General features: G+C 39.2%; 1 protein-coding gene across 1 annotated transcript in view; it reads right to left on the reverse strand.

The window, feature by feature from the left end:
• LOC127659536 (gamma-aminobutyric acid receptor subunit alpha-2-like) overlaps positions 1-12,932 on the reverse strand; it is a 162,827-nt gene extending 149,895 nt beyond the window's left edge. The window contains exons 1-3 of the mRNA XM_052149401.1: positions 12,868-12,932; positions 4,977-5,012; positions 1,943-2,061 (exon numbers count right to left, since the gene is read on the reverse strand). Of these exons, the coding sequence (XP_052005361.1) occupies positions 1,943-2,061; positions 4,977-5,012; positions 12,868-12,932 (220 nt within the window). The remainder of the gene's footprint in view (positions 1-1,942; positions 2,062-4,976; positions 5,013-12,867) is intronic.
• Between the last annotated feature and the right edge of the window lie 5,432 nt (positions 12,933-18,364).

The following is an 18,364-nucleotide window of genomic DNA, read 5'->3' on the forward strand; positions in this document are numbered from 1 at the left end:
TGTCTATGTAAATGAGGAATTGTCAAACCAAACAAAAGTAAAATATGGAGTGCCACAGGGATCAGTTTTAGGGTCTCTGCTTTTCTCCTTATTTATGCTTTCCCTGGGAGATATTATCAGGAATTGTGCAATAAGTTTTCACTGTTATGCCGACGATACCCAACTTTATATTTCTTCGAAACCAGAGCGAAATTATACAATTCAAGTAGCAGAGTGATGTACTGTTACATAGTACACACTGTTACAAAAAATAGTTCACAATATCACTGTTTTTACTGTATTTTGGATCAAATAAATGCAGCCTTGGTGAGCAGAAGAGACTTCTTTTAAACAGTACTGTAGGTCTAAAATAAAGTCTTTATGTAAAGAAAATGTATTGTCAGATTACTTCTTTTAACTTAAAACTTGATTTTGATCATTAAGTCTCCTCACATTCATTCTCTTTCTGTCACATTCCTCATTGATAGGCCCAGGGGAGGGGTCTTTTGTCTCCTCAGGTGTGAATTACAATCACTATTCATTATAGTTCACGCCTCCTCGCATATGACCCTAAAAGTGTCTTACAAAAGTTCAATTACTATATTATTTTGTATGAATAAGGGTAGAGGGTGGTTTTCACATCATTTTGTAGCAAAAGCTACAAGATCCAGTCCTCAAAAGGCTTGTCAAAACTTCTTCAGGGCCCAAAACAAAAAATGTAGCTTGAAAGTGGAGGAACTATTTAGTGAGTTCACTTCTTAATATCCTACACAAGTTTTTTTTTTAAAACAAGAGCCTGACTAAGTAAGACACAGACATCATGTGAAAACATCAGTTTAACCATAACATCACAACATTATGCTCATAATATAATTAATGGTTATGTTCATGTCTTTTCAGTCACTCAAGTTGATTCGTTATCTACTTTATTACCATCAGGCCGAACGGTTCTGAGCGTGGTAAGGAATGGTTTGAGTTGCATTTACACTTTAACAAGGTTCGGCACGGCACGATAGCAAATTGATTCCGACACAGATTTCTCAGAGAGATTTCTTGTGTCCGGTGAATCCGGTGAATTTCAAGAAGCACGTGCAGGAATAACTCTGAGGTTTGAAATTACATGTGACAGGTTATAGTTATTCTTGTGAACAAGTCATTGATTCGATTATTGACTTCTTCATGAAATGTTGACAGGATGCTAGGAGAAATCCCCAAACAGATCTTTGACTGTGAATGTATGACCTCTAGCAGCCAGCATCATCTAACTAATGACACAAGAGAGTTCAGGACACTGAATATTCTATTTACAAGTACAATCCCAAACCAACCCTTGACCTCAGTATTAATGACTGGGTCTTGCTGGACCTGAGGTCAAAGTTCATGAGTTAAATCTCAGCTCAGAGAGGGAAAATAGAATTAAGATTCAGCAGCACTGATAAACATATGACTAATGTGAATTGCTTATTTAGCAGTATTGTTAAGAAGGATTGTTAAGGTCCAAAGGATTAATAAAACATGAGAAGTTTCAGCCATCCTATCTTCTGTTGCACCTTGTGGCCACTGAAATATTATAATTAAGTTTATTTTTTAAGCTCTCATCTACCAGCTGTAAATTATTTAATGTGCCAAGACCAGTGTGAACTTACACTGAGCTCTAAACACAGAAGAACTGTGAAGAACAGAGTCTGACTTCAACAATATGACACTGTCGTGAGCTCTTTCAGAAACATACTCTGTGTAAGTGTACAAGCACAGCCATGATTTCTTGGCCAACAGATTGCAAGTGCACAGTCCCACTGTACCATTAATATGCATTCTTGCATTAGTGATGGGAGCATGCCTTTGATCCCTTAAATTACTGTCTAGGTAGGCCACTCACTAGGTTTTAGAGGCTCTTGAATGTATCCATCTTAATCTGAATATTGAAGGCGGGTCCATTATTTCAGATACAGCTTTAACTCACCTCCCAGTCCGGGTCTCAGTCGGTTATCGTAGCCATCCAAAAGGCGGTCTAGGATGCGTGTGAAGAGGGTGATGTTGTTTTTGAAGGCATCTGTTGTGGCATCTGCAGACACTGACCTACACAATAAAGGCAAAATGTTCAAGCTTATATGTGAACTTAAAGCTGAAAGTGTGGCCAGCTGACTTTTAAACCCATTTAACGTAAGAACGCACTCTCTCTTTTCCAAAACCTGGTGAGCTGCTTCTGTAAAAAGCATTCTAAGGATTCAAAGACTCACTTTCTTCGTGTTTTGGCCAAACATGGGGCCTAAATCCAAATTGTTGGAAAAAGCAAAACAAATGTTGATTATAAATATATGTATTTTGATACTAAAAATACATCCCATGCATAGTGCTCTAAATCAGTCACTAATGAGGTTCCAGTTCAGTTTGTATGATGCCTTAAAAGGCAGTTCCCTATGTAGGCAACAGACATCGAGGCAGCTTACTACTGTAGGTTTTGGAACAGAGCCATATATCGTGAATGTACATGATTGTACAATTTCTTCTAAACCTGCTTTTCATCCAAAACACTCCAAAGCAGTGCAGCTGGCAATAAACCATATGTATCATTCCGTACACTGCCACAGGGTAATATCTCATTACAGGACAAATTTGCAGCTTATTTTTACACAATCCCAGACATTCAGCGAGAGCATTTAAAATGAGCTAATGATGTGGCTTTGAAGCCAGTTGTTACCTTTTACAGACTGAATAAACCTGCCTTCAGAGTGAGCATAAAGAACAAGAACATGAAGATTTTATATATATATATATATATATATATATATATATATATATATATATATATATATAGCATTGACGATATTGACCCATTTACAGTTATAGAAAGCACTCCTTTCTTAAGGTTTCTCTTTGGTTGGAGGATAAAGCTCCATTTTGCGCTCTTCTCTGGATGCATCCAGGCATGACCCAAGGGGAGGAATATCTGAACCCATTGGATTCTCAAGTAATTCAGTGTAAAATCCCTGGCCATGGACACAAGAAATTCATTTCATGAATTGACTTTATGACACAAGCACTGAAGATTGGGTTGCTTATCATATACAATATCTAGATTTATTTTATATTGGCTTATTGATTGGCATGGTATGGTATGGTGTGGCCATGTTCAGTCCCAGGAGAGGGGACTAAGTCTTTTTATCAATTCCATGAGCCAAACAACATAATGTCATTTTCCAAAATAAAGACAGATTTCCCAAAACTATAAACAAAATTACTGTTTTAGAATCTCTTAACACAATATCAGCTTTTTACATCATGTGAGCATCTAAAAAGCAATAGCATTTAAAAAAAACTCAGAATGTCATGACAACCTGAACTCAATGATCACTCAATTATCACCATGTGAACACTGTTAAGCAAAATCGTTCACACACCACAAAATAATTTCCCTGGATGTATAAAAAGGGCTACAGGTGAGTATACTGGTTTTGGAAAAAAAAACTTATTTGAACAATACAGCGAAAGGTCAAGTTAGAGGAAGATGGAGAGGGAATAAGAGAGGTGGAGTTAGAAGAGAAAGAGGTGATGGTGGAGGTGGAAGAGGAGGAGGAGATGGAGGTGAAAGGAGAAGAGGTGAAGGAGATGGAGGTGGAAAAGGAAGAGGTGAAGGAGATGGAGGTGGAAAAGGAAGAGGTGGAGCAGATAGAGGTGTAGGAGGTGGCAGTTGAAGAGGAAGAAGTGGGGTGGAAGCGGAAGAGGAACAAGAACAGGAAGGGCAAGGACTGTGTCTGATGAGATTCTTGCAACTGTTCTTGACCATGTCATTATACATAGCATGACACTGAGGGAAGCTGGGCAACAAGTTCAGCCTAATTTGAGCCGCTTCATTGTAGCATCCATTTTCTGGACTTTCAGAGCACAAAACAGGTATTGTAATGCTATCTACTATAACACTTTCTATTCTATGCTCTTTGAATGTTTACTTTGCTGTATTGTACTATAGTCCTTTGTGAAACTTATATGCATACATCAGTAGATTCCCAACCCTGTTCCTGGAGGTCCCCCAACACTGCACATTTTGTGTATCTCCCTTTTCTGACACACCCAAATCAGGTTTTGGAGTCTCCACTAACGAGCTGATGAGTTGGATCAGGTGTGTTTGATTAGGGACATATCCCACATTTTTAGTTATGGGGGGCCTCCAGGAACAGGGTCAGGAACCACTGGCATACATTAATGACTGTAAAGACTTGATTGGTGATGGCTTAGTGGGCTAAAGCACAGAACTGGTAAGCAGAAGGTTGCTGGTTCAATCCCCACAGCCACCACCATTGTGTCCTTGAGCAAGGCACTTAACTCCAGGTTGCTCTGGGGGGATTTCCCTGTAACAAGTGCATTGTAATTCACTTTGGATAAAAACATCTGCCAAATGCATAAATGTAAATGCATTTTACTACAGTAAATAACATGAACTTTTGAATTTTATTTATATTTTGTCAAAATGGATGACTGTAGTCATGTTGGCCAACAATTGAAGTCCTCTACAAGAAATTCCAATGAGAAGAATTGCTGGTCAGTATGTCTTTGGAAGGATTCATACCATTAGCATTGCAGCCATTATTTAACGTAATATCCTTTATCAGTTTTTCTTGATCGATGTTATGCATTTCTCCAGGTCACTGCTCTCAAAATCTCAAAATTAGCAATCTAAACTATTGTTAATTGCCCTAAACAGATTTGTGTGCAGTCAAAAGACTGCACACAAATTTCTCTGATCCAAAATTCATGCTTTCAAAACAGTTAACGCAGTCAACTAAATTAAAGTCATATTCTCATATGCACATTTCAGATTGTCAAATCATATTAATATTGGCTGTGTTAGTAATGCACAATGCACAAAATGCAATTGACTAAATTAAGTGATGAGAAAAGGGTAAGATTTTTTTCTCAACACTTTTAGGGGTGAGAATCAAAATTGTTACCAAATGGAGATGGTATAATGATGGTGAACAGAGAGAAATAGTACAGCAGAGTGGAAGAGTAAAGTTAAAAAGACACAGAAGAGGCTCAAATGATCTCAGAGTCCCACTAATTGATGATGTTTAAAGAACAGGGACAAATGACATTGGACTACATGCCACAATCAATGTCGACAATTACTGTACCATCTGTGCTTACATTGCTGCCTTAGGTCCATACAATATAGCAAGACTGCTATTTTTACAGTTTTTACAGAAAAAAAGAAAAAGTAAGGAAAAAACAAGAAAGAGGAAGAACAGGGACAACTTGAATTTAGAGCCATTTTATGAAAACACATGGAAAAAGTTCTTTACTGTGAATTTCTATGATAAATATGTTAATTCACTAATAGACTTTTGAATCTATAGCTGAAACTTTTCAGTAAAAAATCAAGAGAAAGCATCTATAGTTTTGATGGTTGTATTTAGTTTTAATAAATGCATTATCAGAAAAGAATACATTTGTAACGTTTTGCAGGAGGAGGCAGACGAGGAGTGAGGATCTAAACGCGGGTCTTTTACTGATCAAAGTGAAAACAAACAAGACAGGAACAAAGGAAACGTCCAAGATGGGAAAATGAAACCAAAACATAAAAACATCAAGGGTACACGAACTGGGTAGACAAGGCAAAACATCAGCTTCCAACATCCACAAACAACGATCGACAAGGAATGGAGGAACAGCAGGGTTTAAATACACAGACACAATAACGACTAAATGACATACAGGTGAGAACAATAACAAAGTGCTGGCAGTGATGAGGGCCGGGAATTATGGGAGTTGTACAGTCTCTCCTGTGACAAGAGAGACACGGGGCAGACAAACGGGGATCGTGACAACATTGCTCCATTATGCAGTTAAACTAAGTTTTTCTTCAAATTTGAGTGTCTGTTTTGTCGGCTGTGTGAATTGTTTTGAGAGCGTTGATTATAGTTTGATGAGATGTATAAAATTAATTGAGAAAAACTGTAAATGGAAGTGCTAAAGGGTCAAAGGCCTATTTGGAATATGTGCAAGTACTGTATATAAAGTCTCTCAGCAGTATATGGTACAGACTATGTGAAAGGCTTATGATACAATGTTTTAAATTTTCAGTATATCATTTATTTTACAATATATATACATTTACTACACATGTATTCATTTGTATCTCGAGACACCTTATCTTTGTTGATAATGCTGGATTCATTACTGGCCACTGGGCTGTTGTTGATGTTCCTGGTCAGCATGACAGTAATGCCACAAGATGTGCTGCCATCAGCTAGGGTGATAATGGTGAAAATGATAATCACGATTATTATGCCAAAAATTTTATTATGATTATAAATTACGATTATTCTGTAATTTGAGAACAATTGTAAAAAAAATTTCCAAGGCTGCACAATTTGACCAACAAAAAAAAAAAATCACTGTTGCCAATATTTAGATATATATAATGGTGGCCAAAAGTTTGTTATAATTTACAGATTTTTATCTTATGGAAAGAAATTGGTACTTTTATTCACCAAAGTGGCATTCAACTGGTCACAATATATAGTCAGGACATAAATAACAAGTAAAAATTACTATTACTATTTGAAAATAAAGGAACTTCTTAAACTACTTCAAAGAGTTCTCATCAAAAAATCCTCCACACGCAGCAATGACAGCTTTGCAGATCCTTGATATTCCAGCTGTCAGTTTGTCCAGATACTCAGGTGACATTTCACCCCACACTTCCTGTAGCACTTGCATTAGATGTGACTGTCTTGTCGGACACTTCTCACGCACCTTACAGTCTAGCTGATCCCACAATGTCAAGCATTGTATAGCCTTCATTCCTCAAAACAATGATTGACTGATGAGTTTTTAGAGAAAGCCATTTGCCATTTTTGACCTAATATTGACCTTAAGTCATGCCAGTGCTGTTCTTTTTTACATCAGTAATGTCCTGACTATACTTTGTGATCAGTTGATTGTGTTGTGTATTCCTGGTGTTTCTGTGGACAACATCTTTGTTCTCCTCCTATACTGTAAATGGTGAAATTCCAAGCTGTGCTTATGTTTAAATGAACTCACTAGTACAAAGCTGAATAATAGCTTCATAATTACATAAGAATGACACAATATTGCATAGTATCAATCACTGTGAAATAAAGTGTATCTTGACCATAATTAATGAGCTGTTACACATTAAGAACACTTACTGTAAGTGTATACTATTTTACAGTGATTAATACTATATGATATTGTATAATTCTACTGTAATAATTAAGCTATTACATGTATTCAGCTGTGTATTAGTAAGTTAATTTAAACATAAGCACAGCTTGTTAAGGTATGTAGTTACACATGAAGTACACTTAAGTACAGTATAGATACACTTTAAATCACAGAGATTAATACTATATGATATGTATTTTTACAATATTTTTCTGTTCCATGTTTGTAACAAGATATTCCAATTACACAAATAGGTATGTAACAAGACTGGCATGTTACACATATGTAATAATACTTGTCTATTACACATGCATAATTACAATGTTTAAGTACATGCTGTTCCATACTTAATTACATATTACAGTTTTTCTCAATTGCAAAGACACATTTCTTGAAACCATCACCCATTTTCTCAGAACTTTAAACACAAAACCAAATCATCAAACTACATTCACAAAACCCCTGACTCTTCTTGAAAAATCAAACAATCACCTCAAAACCATTTATTCTGTGCTCAAAATCTAACAAAGCTTTCAGATTATACACACAGCGTCAATACAGAGCATTCATTAGACACTACATAAAAAAATGGAGAACACTGCGTCGAGGGCATGTAGTTACGGAATGTATTTTCTTCTTGTATATAGTAAGCCCTGCCGGGCACAGCCCGAAGAAGCATAGTGAAACCCCCCTCTACATCCCTTGGGCCCACCACCCATTGGAGAAACCGAAGAAGTCAGGTGCGCTGCCATATGGGTGGCAGTGAAGGCCGTGGGCCTCGACGGACCAGACCCGGGCAGCAAAGGCTAGCTCTGGGGACATGGAATGTCACCTCACTGGGGGGGAAGGAGCCGGAACTGGTGAGGGAGGTGGAGCGTTACCAGTTGGATCTGGTGGGGCTTACTTCGACGCACAGTTTTTGCTCTGGATCCGTACTCCTGGATAGGGGATGGACTCTATTCTTCTCTGGAGTTTCCCAGGGTGTGAGGCAACGGGCGGGTGTGGGGATACTCACGAGCCCCCGGCTGAGAGCCGCTACGTTGGAGTTTACCCCGGTGGACGAGAGGGTCGCCTCGCTATGCCTACGGGTTATAGGGGGAAAACTCTGACTGTTGTCTGTGCATATGCACTGAACAGCAGTTCAGAGTATTCGCCCTTCTTGGAGACCCTGAATAGGGCCCCAGTAGGGGACTCCATAGTGATGCTGGGTGACTTCAAAGCACACGTGGGAAATGACAGGGACACCTGGAAAGGCGTGATTGGGAGGAACGGCATCCCCAATCTGAACTCAAGTGGATGTTTGTTATTAGACTTCTGTGCTAATCATGGATTATCTATAACAAACACCATGTTAGAACATAAGGATCCTCATAAGTGTACGTGGTACCAAAGCACCCTAGGCCGAAGGTCGATGATCGATTTTGTAATCGTGTCGTTGGATCTGAGGCCATATGTTTTGGACACTCGGTTGAAGAGAGGGGTAGAGCTGTTAACCGATCACCATCTGGTGGTGAGTTGGGTCAGGGGGTGGGGAAAGACTCGGGACAGACCTGGGAAGCCCAAGCGAGTAGTGCGGGTGAACTGGGAACGTTTGGAGGAGGTCCCTATCCACGAGATCTTCAACTCACACCTCCGGAGGAGCTTTTCAAGCATCCCTGCGGAGGTTGGGGACATTGAACGGAGTGGGCAATGTTCAAAGCTTCCATTGCCGAAGCCGCGGTGGAGAGCTGCGGCCTCAAGGTTTTAGGTGCTGCAAGGGGTGGTAACCCTCGAACACCGTGGTGGACACTGGTGGTCAGGGAAGCCGTCCGAATGAAGAAAGAGGCCTTCCGGGATTTGTTGTCCCGGAGGTCTCCGGAGGCAGTTGCAAGGTACCGACAGGCCCGAAGGGCAAAGCAGTGGGTGTGGGAAAAGTTCGGAGAAACCACGGAGAAGGACTTTCGGTCCGCACCAAAGTGTTTCTGGAAAACCGTCCGCCACCTTAGGAGGGGGAAACGGGGAACCATCCAAGCTGTATACAGCAAAGATGGGATGCTGTTGACCTCAACCGAGGAGGTTATTGGGCGGTGAAAGGAACACTTTGAAGAACTCCTAAATCCCAACACACTCTCTATGCTAGAGGCAGAGACGGAGGCTGATAGGGGATCAGATTCTATTTCCCTGGGGGAGGTCACTGAGGTAGTCAAACAACTCCGCAGTGGCAAAGCCCCGGGGATTGATGAGATCCGACCAGAAATGCTAAAAGCTTTGGATGTGGAGGGGGTGTCATGGATGACACGCCTCTTCAACACTGCGTGGAAATCTGGGACAGTGCCTAAGGAGTGGCAGAACGGGGTGGTGGTTCCCCTCTTCAAAAAGGGGGATCAGAGAGTGTGTGCCAACTACAGGAGTATCACATTTCTCAACCTTCCTGGTAAAGTTTACTCCAAGGTGCTGGAGAGGAGGGTTCGGCTGATTGTCAAACCTCGGATTGAAGAGGAACAATGCGGTTTTCATCCTGGCCGTGGAACGACGGACCAGATCTTTACTCTCGCAAGGATACTGGAGGGGGCCTGGGAGTATGCCCATCCGGTCTACATGTGTTTTGTGGATCTGGAGAAGGCGTATGACCAGGCCCCCCGGGAGAGACTGTGGGAGGTGCTGCGGGAGTACGGGGTGGGGGGTCCATTCTTAGGGCGATCCAATCCCTGTACGTCCAAAGCGAGAGCTGTGTCCGGGTCCTCGCCACGAAGTCGAGTTCATTCCATGTGGGGGTTTGTCACCAATCCTGTTTGTGATATTCATGGACAGGATATCGAGGCATAGTCGGGGTGGGGAAGGTGTGCAGTTCGGTGGGCTGGGGATCTCATTGCTGCTTTTTGCAGATGATGTTGTCTTCATGTCATCATCGGTCCGTGACCTTCAGCTCTCACTGGATCGCTTGGCAGTCGAGTGTGAAGCAGCTGGGATGAGGATTAGCACCTCAAAATTTGAGGCCATGGTTCTCAGCAGGAAACCAATGGAGTGCGTACTCCAGGTAGAGAAGGAGGTATTGCCCCAAGTGAAGGAGTTCAAGTACCTCGGGGTCTTGTTCACGAGTGAGGGGACAATGGAGCGGGAGGTTGGCCGGAGAATCGGGGCAGCGGGGGCGGTATTGCATTCGCTCTATTGCACCGTTGTCACGAAAACAGAGCTGAGCCAGAAGGCAAAGCTCTCGATCTACTGGTCAATTTTTGTTCCTACCCTCACCTATGGTCATGAAGGCAGGGTCGTGACCGAAAGAACTAGGTCGCGAGTACAAGTGGCCGAAATGGGCTTCCTCAGAAGGGTGGCGGGCTTCTCCCTTAGAGATAGGGTGAGGAGCTCAGTCATCTGTGAGGAGCCGCTGCTCCTTTGCATCGAAAGGAGTCAGTTGAGGTGGTTTGGGCAGGTGTTTCAGGCACGTCCAGCTGGGAGGAGGCCTCGGGGAAGACCCAGGCTTAGGTGGAGAGATTACATATCCACACTGGCCTGAAATGCCTCGGGGTCCCCCAGTCAGAGCTGGTTAATGTGGCTCGGGATAGGGAAGTTTGGGGCCCCCTCCTGGAGCAGCTGCCCCCGCGACCCAAATTCGGCTAAGCGGTTGAAGATGGATGGATGGATATAGTAAGCACATTTGCAATTACTGTCAAAAATAAAAAGTAATAATCACAATTTACAGTAGTACAATGAATATATTTTATACTGAAAGTTCTGCAAGAAGTACAGTATTGCATATCTGCATATTCAGCACTTGCATACTGTAAAAAAACAGCAGTCCAACTGCAAAATCCCAAAGAACACTCTAAATGAAAAACACATTACATTACACGCACTCAAAAAAAATCAAAATTCAATAAGAGATTAATTCTGCTTCAGCATTGTTTTCACATAATTAGAAACAAATACGAACAATTTCGAGTCATTGTGTTTAAACAATGACAACTGTGTTGTAGTTGTGTTTAACTTTTGTCACCCATGTTTACCATTTGCAACACAAGTGCGAATGTGTTTTGTAAAAAGAGTGATTGCTTCGACAAATGGGTTTAGGCCACTGAGTATTTGGTTCAGAGAATGTGTTTTAGTGTTTAAGCAATTCAGAAAAATTGTAAGTACATGTTGTTTCATGTTATTACATTATTTATTCCTGTAATTGAATTACACTGTAAGAGAGGTACTATAAAAGGAACTGTTAATATTTACTGTACTGTTACTATATATATTCTGTCGAAACATTCGGTAATCAGGAATTTTCTGATGTTTGATATGTTTATGTTCTGCTCAAAATAAATGAGACTATTTCATTTAGTATGATAAGATAATATAATTTTGAATAGTGTTTGATTTTGTGGTTTTAGTTTTGAGAAGTGTGTTATAGCTTTCAGGAAATGTGTTTTAGCAATTGAGAAAACTGTAATATGAATAAAAAATAAAATAGCCCATCATTTTAAGAACAAATGAAATTGCCAATGAACATGACTTGAGTGTGGGCAGAGTAATTACAATCCATGTGGTCACTATTAAATCATGGTTTAGCAACACAAAATCGTGAAAGGTTTCCCAAGGGCATAGATTTGGCTTGACTATTGGGAGGGTTGCAGCATGACACATCTACATGTTTCCATTGATTATAGTATAATATTGGGGGAATGTACTTGGTTATTGGGGGACCCCTGATGTTACCCATCGTTACTCATCTTAATTACAGTTTGATCAGCAGCATCAAAACAACATTCATCCAAACGTTCTAAAGGGTGGTCTTCATGACACGCTCGCTCCGACACTGAGTGGAGGTACTGCAAGCATAAACAATGATTGTGGTTGGATTTAATAATGTTGACTTTCCACAAAAATAATAACGGCCAAACTTTATATATATATATATATATATATATATATATATATATATATATATATAGTTATACATTTGTGAAATTTCCATTATTATGAAAATGCTTCCAAAATCAGGGTTTAGAATTGTTTGATTTGTACATTTGGTGTCATTTGGAAATGCAACCGATTTGTCATATTATTAAATGCGACATTTGGAAATATTTATTTTAATAATGAAAAAAAAAAGTGAAAATATATTTTAAATGTTTTAAATGTTTTAAATGTTTTAAACAATAAATTATGTGTTTTTCTTGGAAATAAAAAAATGGTTAATTTTAATTATTGATTTATTTAATTATTTATTGATTTAAAAAAATAAAAAATTATAAGCAGCCTACTTTGGTCCTCTATTACTGTCAGAGGGATTTAAAAAAATAAATAAATAAATAATAATAAAAAAATATATATATATATATATATATATATATATATATATATATAATTTTTTTATTATTTTTTTCCTTGCTGCATATGCTACTTAATTTCTGTAACACGTTTAATTGGTATGGTCATAACACAATACAAAAATCGTAAGTAATATTTTAAGACGGCAAAGTTTCATTTTGATAAGGGGAAATTATTGTTTTATCTTATTCACCTCCCCAAAATGAGAAAGCGTTCCCTAGATTCCACCATCAAACCTACAGCCGTTGTTTTGCACCACCTAGAGGACTTGACCCTGATCATATCTGATAATCAAGAATTTCAGAAAACCTTCTCAAAAAGAAAAGAAATTCTGCGTGAAATAAACTTGCATCAATTATTCCTCATTAAATAAATATGAACCCTGTCTTTGCCAATTTTGCTCACCGGAGCGATTTCAGGTGTCCATCTGAGTCGTACGCGTAAACGTCCCCAGATACGCACGGACACATGAGGCATTGCGTCCATCATACATATCAGTAACATGATCAGAAGAAATACATATCTATTGTTTTTATAAATTATGTACATATAGAACACCACAAGCCCATTGAAAGAAAGAAAATAATGGCATTCCTTACCTCGTGTGGCAAAGCAGCGTTAAAGCGAAGATGAGTAGATAGAAAGCGAACCTTTCCCTCATTTCTGCAACTTAAATCTGACTGCAACAAGACAAAAGCGTTGGAATCCACAGATCAGGTGAAAATAAATATCTACGTTTGGTTACAGTTAATTACAGATCACAATCTAAAATGAAGGGTTTAGCTGGTCATCAGTCCATATGCGCGCGCAAGTCCATATCCACCTGCTGATCTTGCCCCAGACATATCATTAATATTTACAGCGCATTAACAAAGACTCATACTTAGTATTCACTGACACGACACATTCATGATATGAATACCATTATCCGCTCAAGTCTAAATAAACATGTCACAATATATGATGAGAGAAAGATGACAAAGTGTCCACAGCTCACATGCGCCCTATAATAAGGACCTCCTACATAGGTAAAGTGAAACATATTGTTGAGTAATCATTGATCATTTACACAAATGTCCATAAACACATCCAAAAATGACAGGCTACTCTAGTCATTATGAAGACACCCACCTGTGATACACCAGATCTGCTCTGTCCTTATGAGTAAAAGCTGATAAAATAAAAATAGGGATGTGAAAGTTTATTGGAACCGGAGACGCGATCACGAGTCTTATTTAAGAGCGTGCACATTTATCGCGAACGAGCGTTAATACATTCCCATCAGGAAGAAATGATAATCCACTAAAATACATGATACATACGAGCATCACTATGAGGTGGTCCCCAGATGCTCTGCTATGCCTCTCCCTATTTAACTAAAGCACCGACGCGCTTCAACGCGCCGTGATCTCAAATCTTCTTTACCGAATCTCATACTGCTCACTATATATTATTTTCTCACAAAAGAAAGAAAAGGGAATAACTACAAAGAAAAACACAACCAAACCAGAGTTGGGTCCTAAAGGCAGTTCGATTAGGCAGCTCGGGACATTCTAAAACGCTTAACGTGAAAAACGCTTAACGTGGCTTACTGTACTAATACAGTGATATTGAAAGATCAAACTCAGTACACATCATATTAATAAACCATACTATGTATAAAAAAATAAGATGAGTCCAAAATATGAACGCAACGCGTTTAATTACACGTTAAGCATTTTCTTCCCATAGAAAACCGTTATAAGAAAATGCTTAACCTGGATTACTGTACTAAGACAGTGATATTAAAAGACCAAACTCAGTACACATCATATTAATAAACCATACTATGTCTAAAAAAATAAGATGAGTCCAAAATATGAACGCAACGCGCTTAATTACACGTTAAGCATTTTCCTCCCATAGAAAACCGTTATAAGAAAACGCTTAACGTGGCTTACTGTACTAAGACAGTGATATTAAAAGACCAAACTCAGTACACATCATATTAATAAACCATACTATGTCTAAAAAAATAAGATGAGTCCAAAATATGAACGCATAGCGCTTAATTACACGTTAAGCATTTTCCTCCCATAGAAAACCGTTATAAGAAAACGCTTAACGTGGCTTACTGTACTAAGACAGTGATATTAAAAGACCAAACTCAGTACACATCATATTAATAAACCATACTATGTCTAAAAAAATAAGATGAGTCCAAAATATGAACGCAGCGCGTTTAATTACACGTTAAGCAATTTCTACCCATAGAAATACCCCTTTGTTGTATATTCACATCGACACAGGTGAATATAAAAAAAATGACTGTAATGCAGAGTTTACACTTAAAGAAGCAGAAGCAATTGTAGATGATGTTGAAAAATACAAGGAGTTAATTTCCAGCGAACAACCATTTCATCCAAAGGGTGGTGATGTGTTCCTTTACACAAGTTCACAGTCAGATAAACCTAACATGGACTTTAGGTTTGATCAAATGATGTGGAAGCAGAAGGGTTCAAATTATCACAACATTAGAAAGTATGGGGGAAGAGTTTTGAAACGCTACTATCACATTAGAGCTGGTGAATGTGAAAAAGGCACCTCCTCAGAATTCAGGAAGTGCATTTACTCTCTTGTTAATGAGGAAAAAAATTCCTATTTGATTCATTACCTGGGAAATGAGACCGTATATGTACCACGAAAGCATGGAAATGCCAAAACGGACAGAGTGTTTATTCCCTCCAAAAAAGAAGTTTTCTCTGACATACTTTTAAACGATTACGGTCAAGCCCCGTCAAACATCTACAAAACTGTCCTTGCTAAAACATGCAGTGTTAATCTGGAGCACATGGCAGTAAACACACCACGAAACCTTAAACAAGTCCAGAACACAGTATATGCACAACGATGCAACCAACGAATATCACGAGATGAACTGTTTAGTTTGCATGAATTGGCATACCAACTACCAGGTTTCATATGGAACATTACAACATTCCCGGACCTTCTTGTTTATGCTGGCATGACAGACATTGTTGATTTGGCACGTGCAAATTTAGATGAATCAGTGAGGTTTGTGTACCCACAAATGATAAGTTATGACACAACATTTCAAATGGGGGATTTTTATGTGTCTGTGCTGGCTATGAGAAACACTGCACTGGTCAATGACCCAGTGTATCCAGTTGGCTTCATGCTACATGAATGTAAATTCATGCAACACCATGAGAAATGTCTGACTGAGATTTTTGAAAGCTGGGAATGGACTCAAAAAAATACCAAAAGATACCAGTGACAGTTGACAGGGAGAAAGGAATTGTAGGTGCTTTGAAAAAAAACTTTACCAATCTAAGTGTAGTGTTCTGCCGCAACCACATCTTACGAGATGTGGAATATTGGGTTAAGACACATGGGGGGAAAAGGGATGATGTGAAGGTCCTAAAAGACCATGTTTAGCAGCTCATTGATTCCTCCTGTCCAGATGAGTTTGATGCCCGCTATGATGCCTTCGGAAAAGTATGGTCAGAAGGATTCCTCTACTACTTTGACCATCACCTGAAAGCAGACATTTGTGAAAACATGGCTGCATACTACACCAAACAATTCTGTGCATTTAAAGACAAAACACCAACAAACAATATAAGTGACAGCATCAACAAAATGATAAAATCCCAAAATGAATGGCGAGAACTTCCAGTGGACGCAATGGTGCTCTCACTGTACTACATGCAGTCATACTTTTTATTTGAATTTCAGAGGGCAAAATGTGGCTTGGGAAATTATGCAATGAAGCAGAACCTTAGTGTAGCAGTGACGGATGTGAAAATGCCCCCTTTTCTTCCTTTGGAAGAAATCATCAAAAGGATCAAGACCAACACAGAAAATGAGCCGTGCAAAGTTGAAGGAGTTAAACTTCTGTCTTCTCAGACATCTTTGGCCAAGACAGTCATTGAAATGGGTCTGGTGAGTCTAAATCCATCATTGAGAGTGTTTGTCGTGAAAAGTCCCTCAAACGAATCAGTACATGTAGTTCAAAATACTGCAAATGGTGCATTATGCTCTTGTCCCAACACTGGAAAATGCTACCACATTTTTGCAGTAGAAATGGCTACGGGGCTTCACTTTGCTACAAATCGAACATACAGCCTCTCAGTGATGCGGAAGAGAGGGAGAGACAATGAAACAAAAGATTATGATTATTTGGTGAACCCGGCACCAGACTCTTTAATGTCTTCATTGCCTGACTCTCTGGTAGACAACATTCCACAAATTCCAATGGATGCTGAAAAGGAGGACAAAACAAAAGATCAAAATAAGTGTTCCGATACAGCTGCTCTGTCTAAGGAGCCACCACAGACTGATGCTGGGAAAGACACTTGCCAGTTTGGGTGCTCATATGAATCTTGGTGGACAGCATGCCATCAATTTCTTTGAATGCTGAAAATAAAAAAAATACAGAGCAGGAGTGTTCTGATGAAGCTACATTGTCAAACGTGCCATCACGACCAGGTGCTGAAAAAGAGGACAACACTTACCAGTTTTGGCTTTCAAATGGTGACAGTCTGCCTCTAGAACCACATCTTTCCAGAGTATCCACACCAAACAGTGCAGGGGATTCATTTGCTCCTTGGATGGGCATCAATGACATTCATGACTGGGCAAAGGTCTCTCCCAAAAGCCGCTGTCTTTCTCCAATGACCTGGCTTGAAGGGGAAACAATTGAGCAGGCAATTAATGTCTTCATTCACCAACAAAAAAAGTCAGACTCAATTCTATGTGTACCCACATACCTTTACCAGCTAGCTGCACTAGAAGACTTTACTCCAATTTTGCAGTTTTGTGCTGCAAAAAAAGGCTCTAAATTATGATCTAATCATAATACCCTTCAACACTGACATTACTGGCCGTGGTTATCACTGGGTTCTTGCCACTGTAAATTTCAGAGAGCGAGAGATCTCAGTGTTCAATTCAATCCACAGTCTTAAAACTTTGAAGCATGCTGCTCCAAAACTAATGAAAGAAGTAGCTTGCATGTACACTTCAGCAACAGAAAACTTTCAGGCTTCTGACTGGAAAACTTCAGATGTGGTGAATACTCCACAACAAGGAAATGGGTATGACTGCGGTGTCTTCGCTGTAGTGAATGCTTGTGCTATCATTGACAACACACCATTAGGTCCAGTCAACAGTGTCAAGGCAAGAATGTGGATTCATACCCTTATTGAACAGTATGAGCCTCCAAAGGTCAGAAGGGCGGGACTCTCACACGAAAAACTGCAATGCTTTAAAAAAGAAGTACAGACATATGAGGCAGTCACACAAACAGTACATGTAAGCAAAGCAGATTACACTGGTACCTTGAAAAGACTACACCCAAACAGCAAAGACTGGACTCTCTGTTTAACCTCAACGTGTAAGGGTGACCCAAAGCACAGAGATGACTATATCTTGTGCATTATTTGCAGACGGTGGTTCCACCATAAATGCACACCATCAGCTGACCGGTTAGTTGTTGCTTGCACTGATTATCATAAATGTCTTATGTGCTGTTCCTGAGGCAACAAATTTTAAACAACACAATGAAATGTGTTAACACTGTGAATGAAATAGTGCAGGTTTCATGATCAATAAAATTGATAGTGAACTGTTGCAAATACCCCAGAAAGAAAAAAGAAAAAATATACTATAAAATATACATTATATTATTCCACATATATATATATATATATATATATATATATATATATATATATATATATATATATATATATATATAAATATTATATTTATATTTATAAATATTATATAAACATATAATCATATTTATTAATATGATGTGTACTGAGTTTGGTCTTTTAATATCACTGTCTTAGTACAGTAAGCCACGTTAAGCGTTTTCTTATAACGGTTTTCTATGGGA

The sequence above is a fragment of the Xyrauchen texanus genome, chromosome 19 (genome assembly GCF_025860055.1).
Source record: "Xyrauchen texanus isolate HMW12.3.18 chromosome 19, RBS_HiC_50CHRs, whole genome shotgun sequence".
Lineage (NCBI taxonomy): Eukaryota > Metazoa > Chordata > Actinopteri > Cypriniformes > Catostomidae > Xyrauchen > Xyrauchen texanus.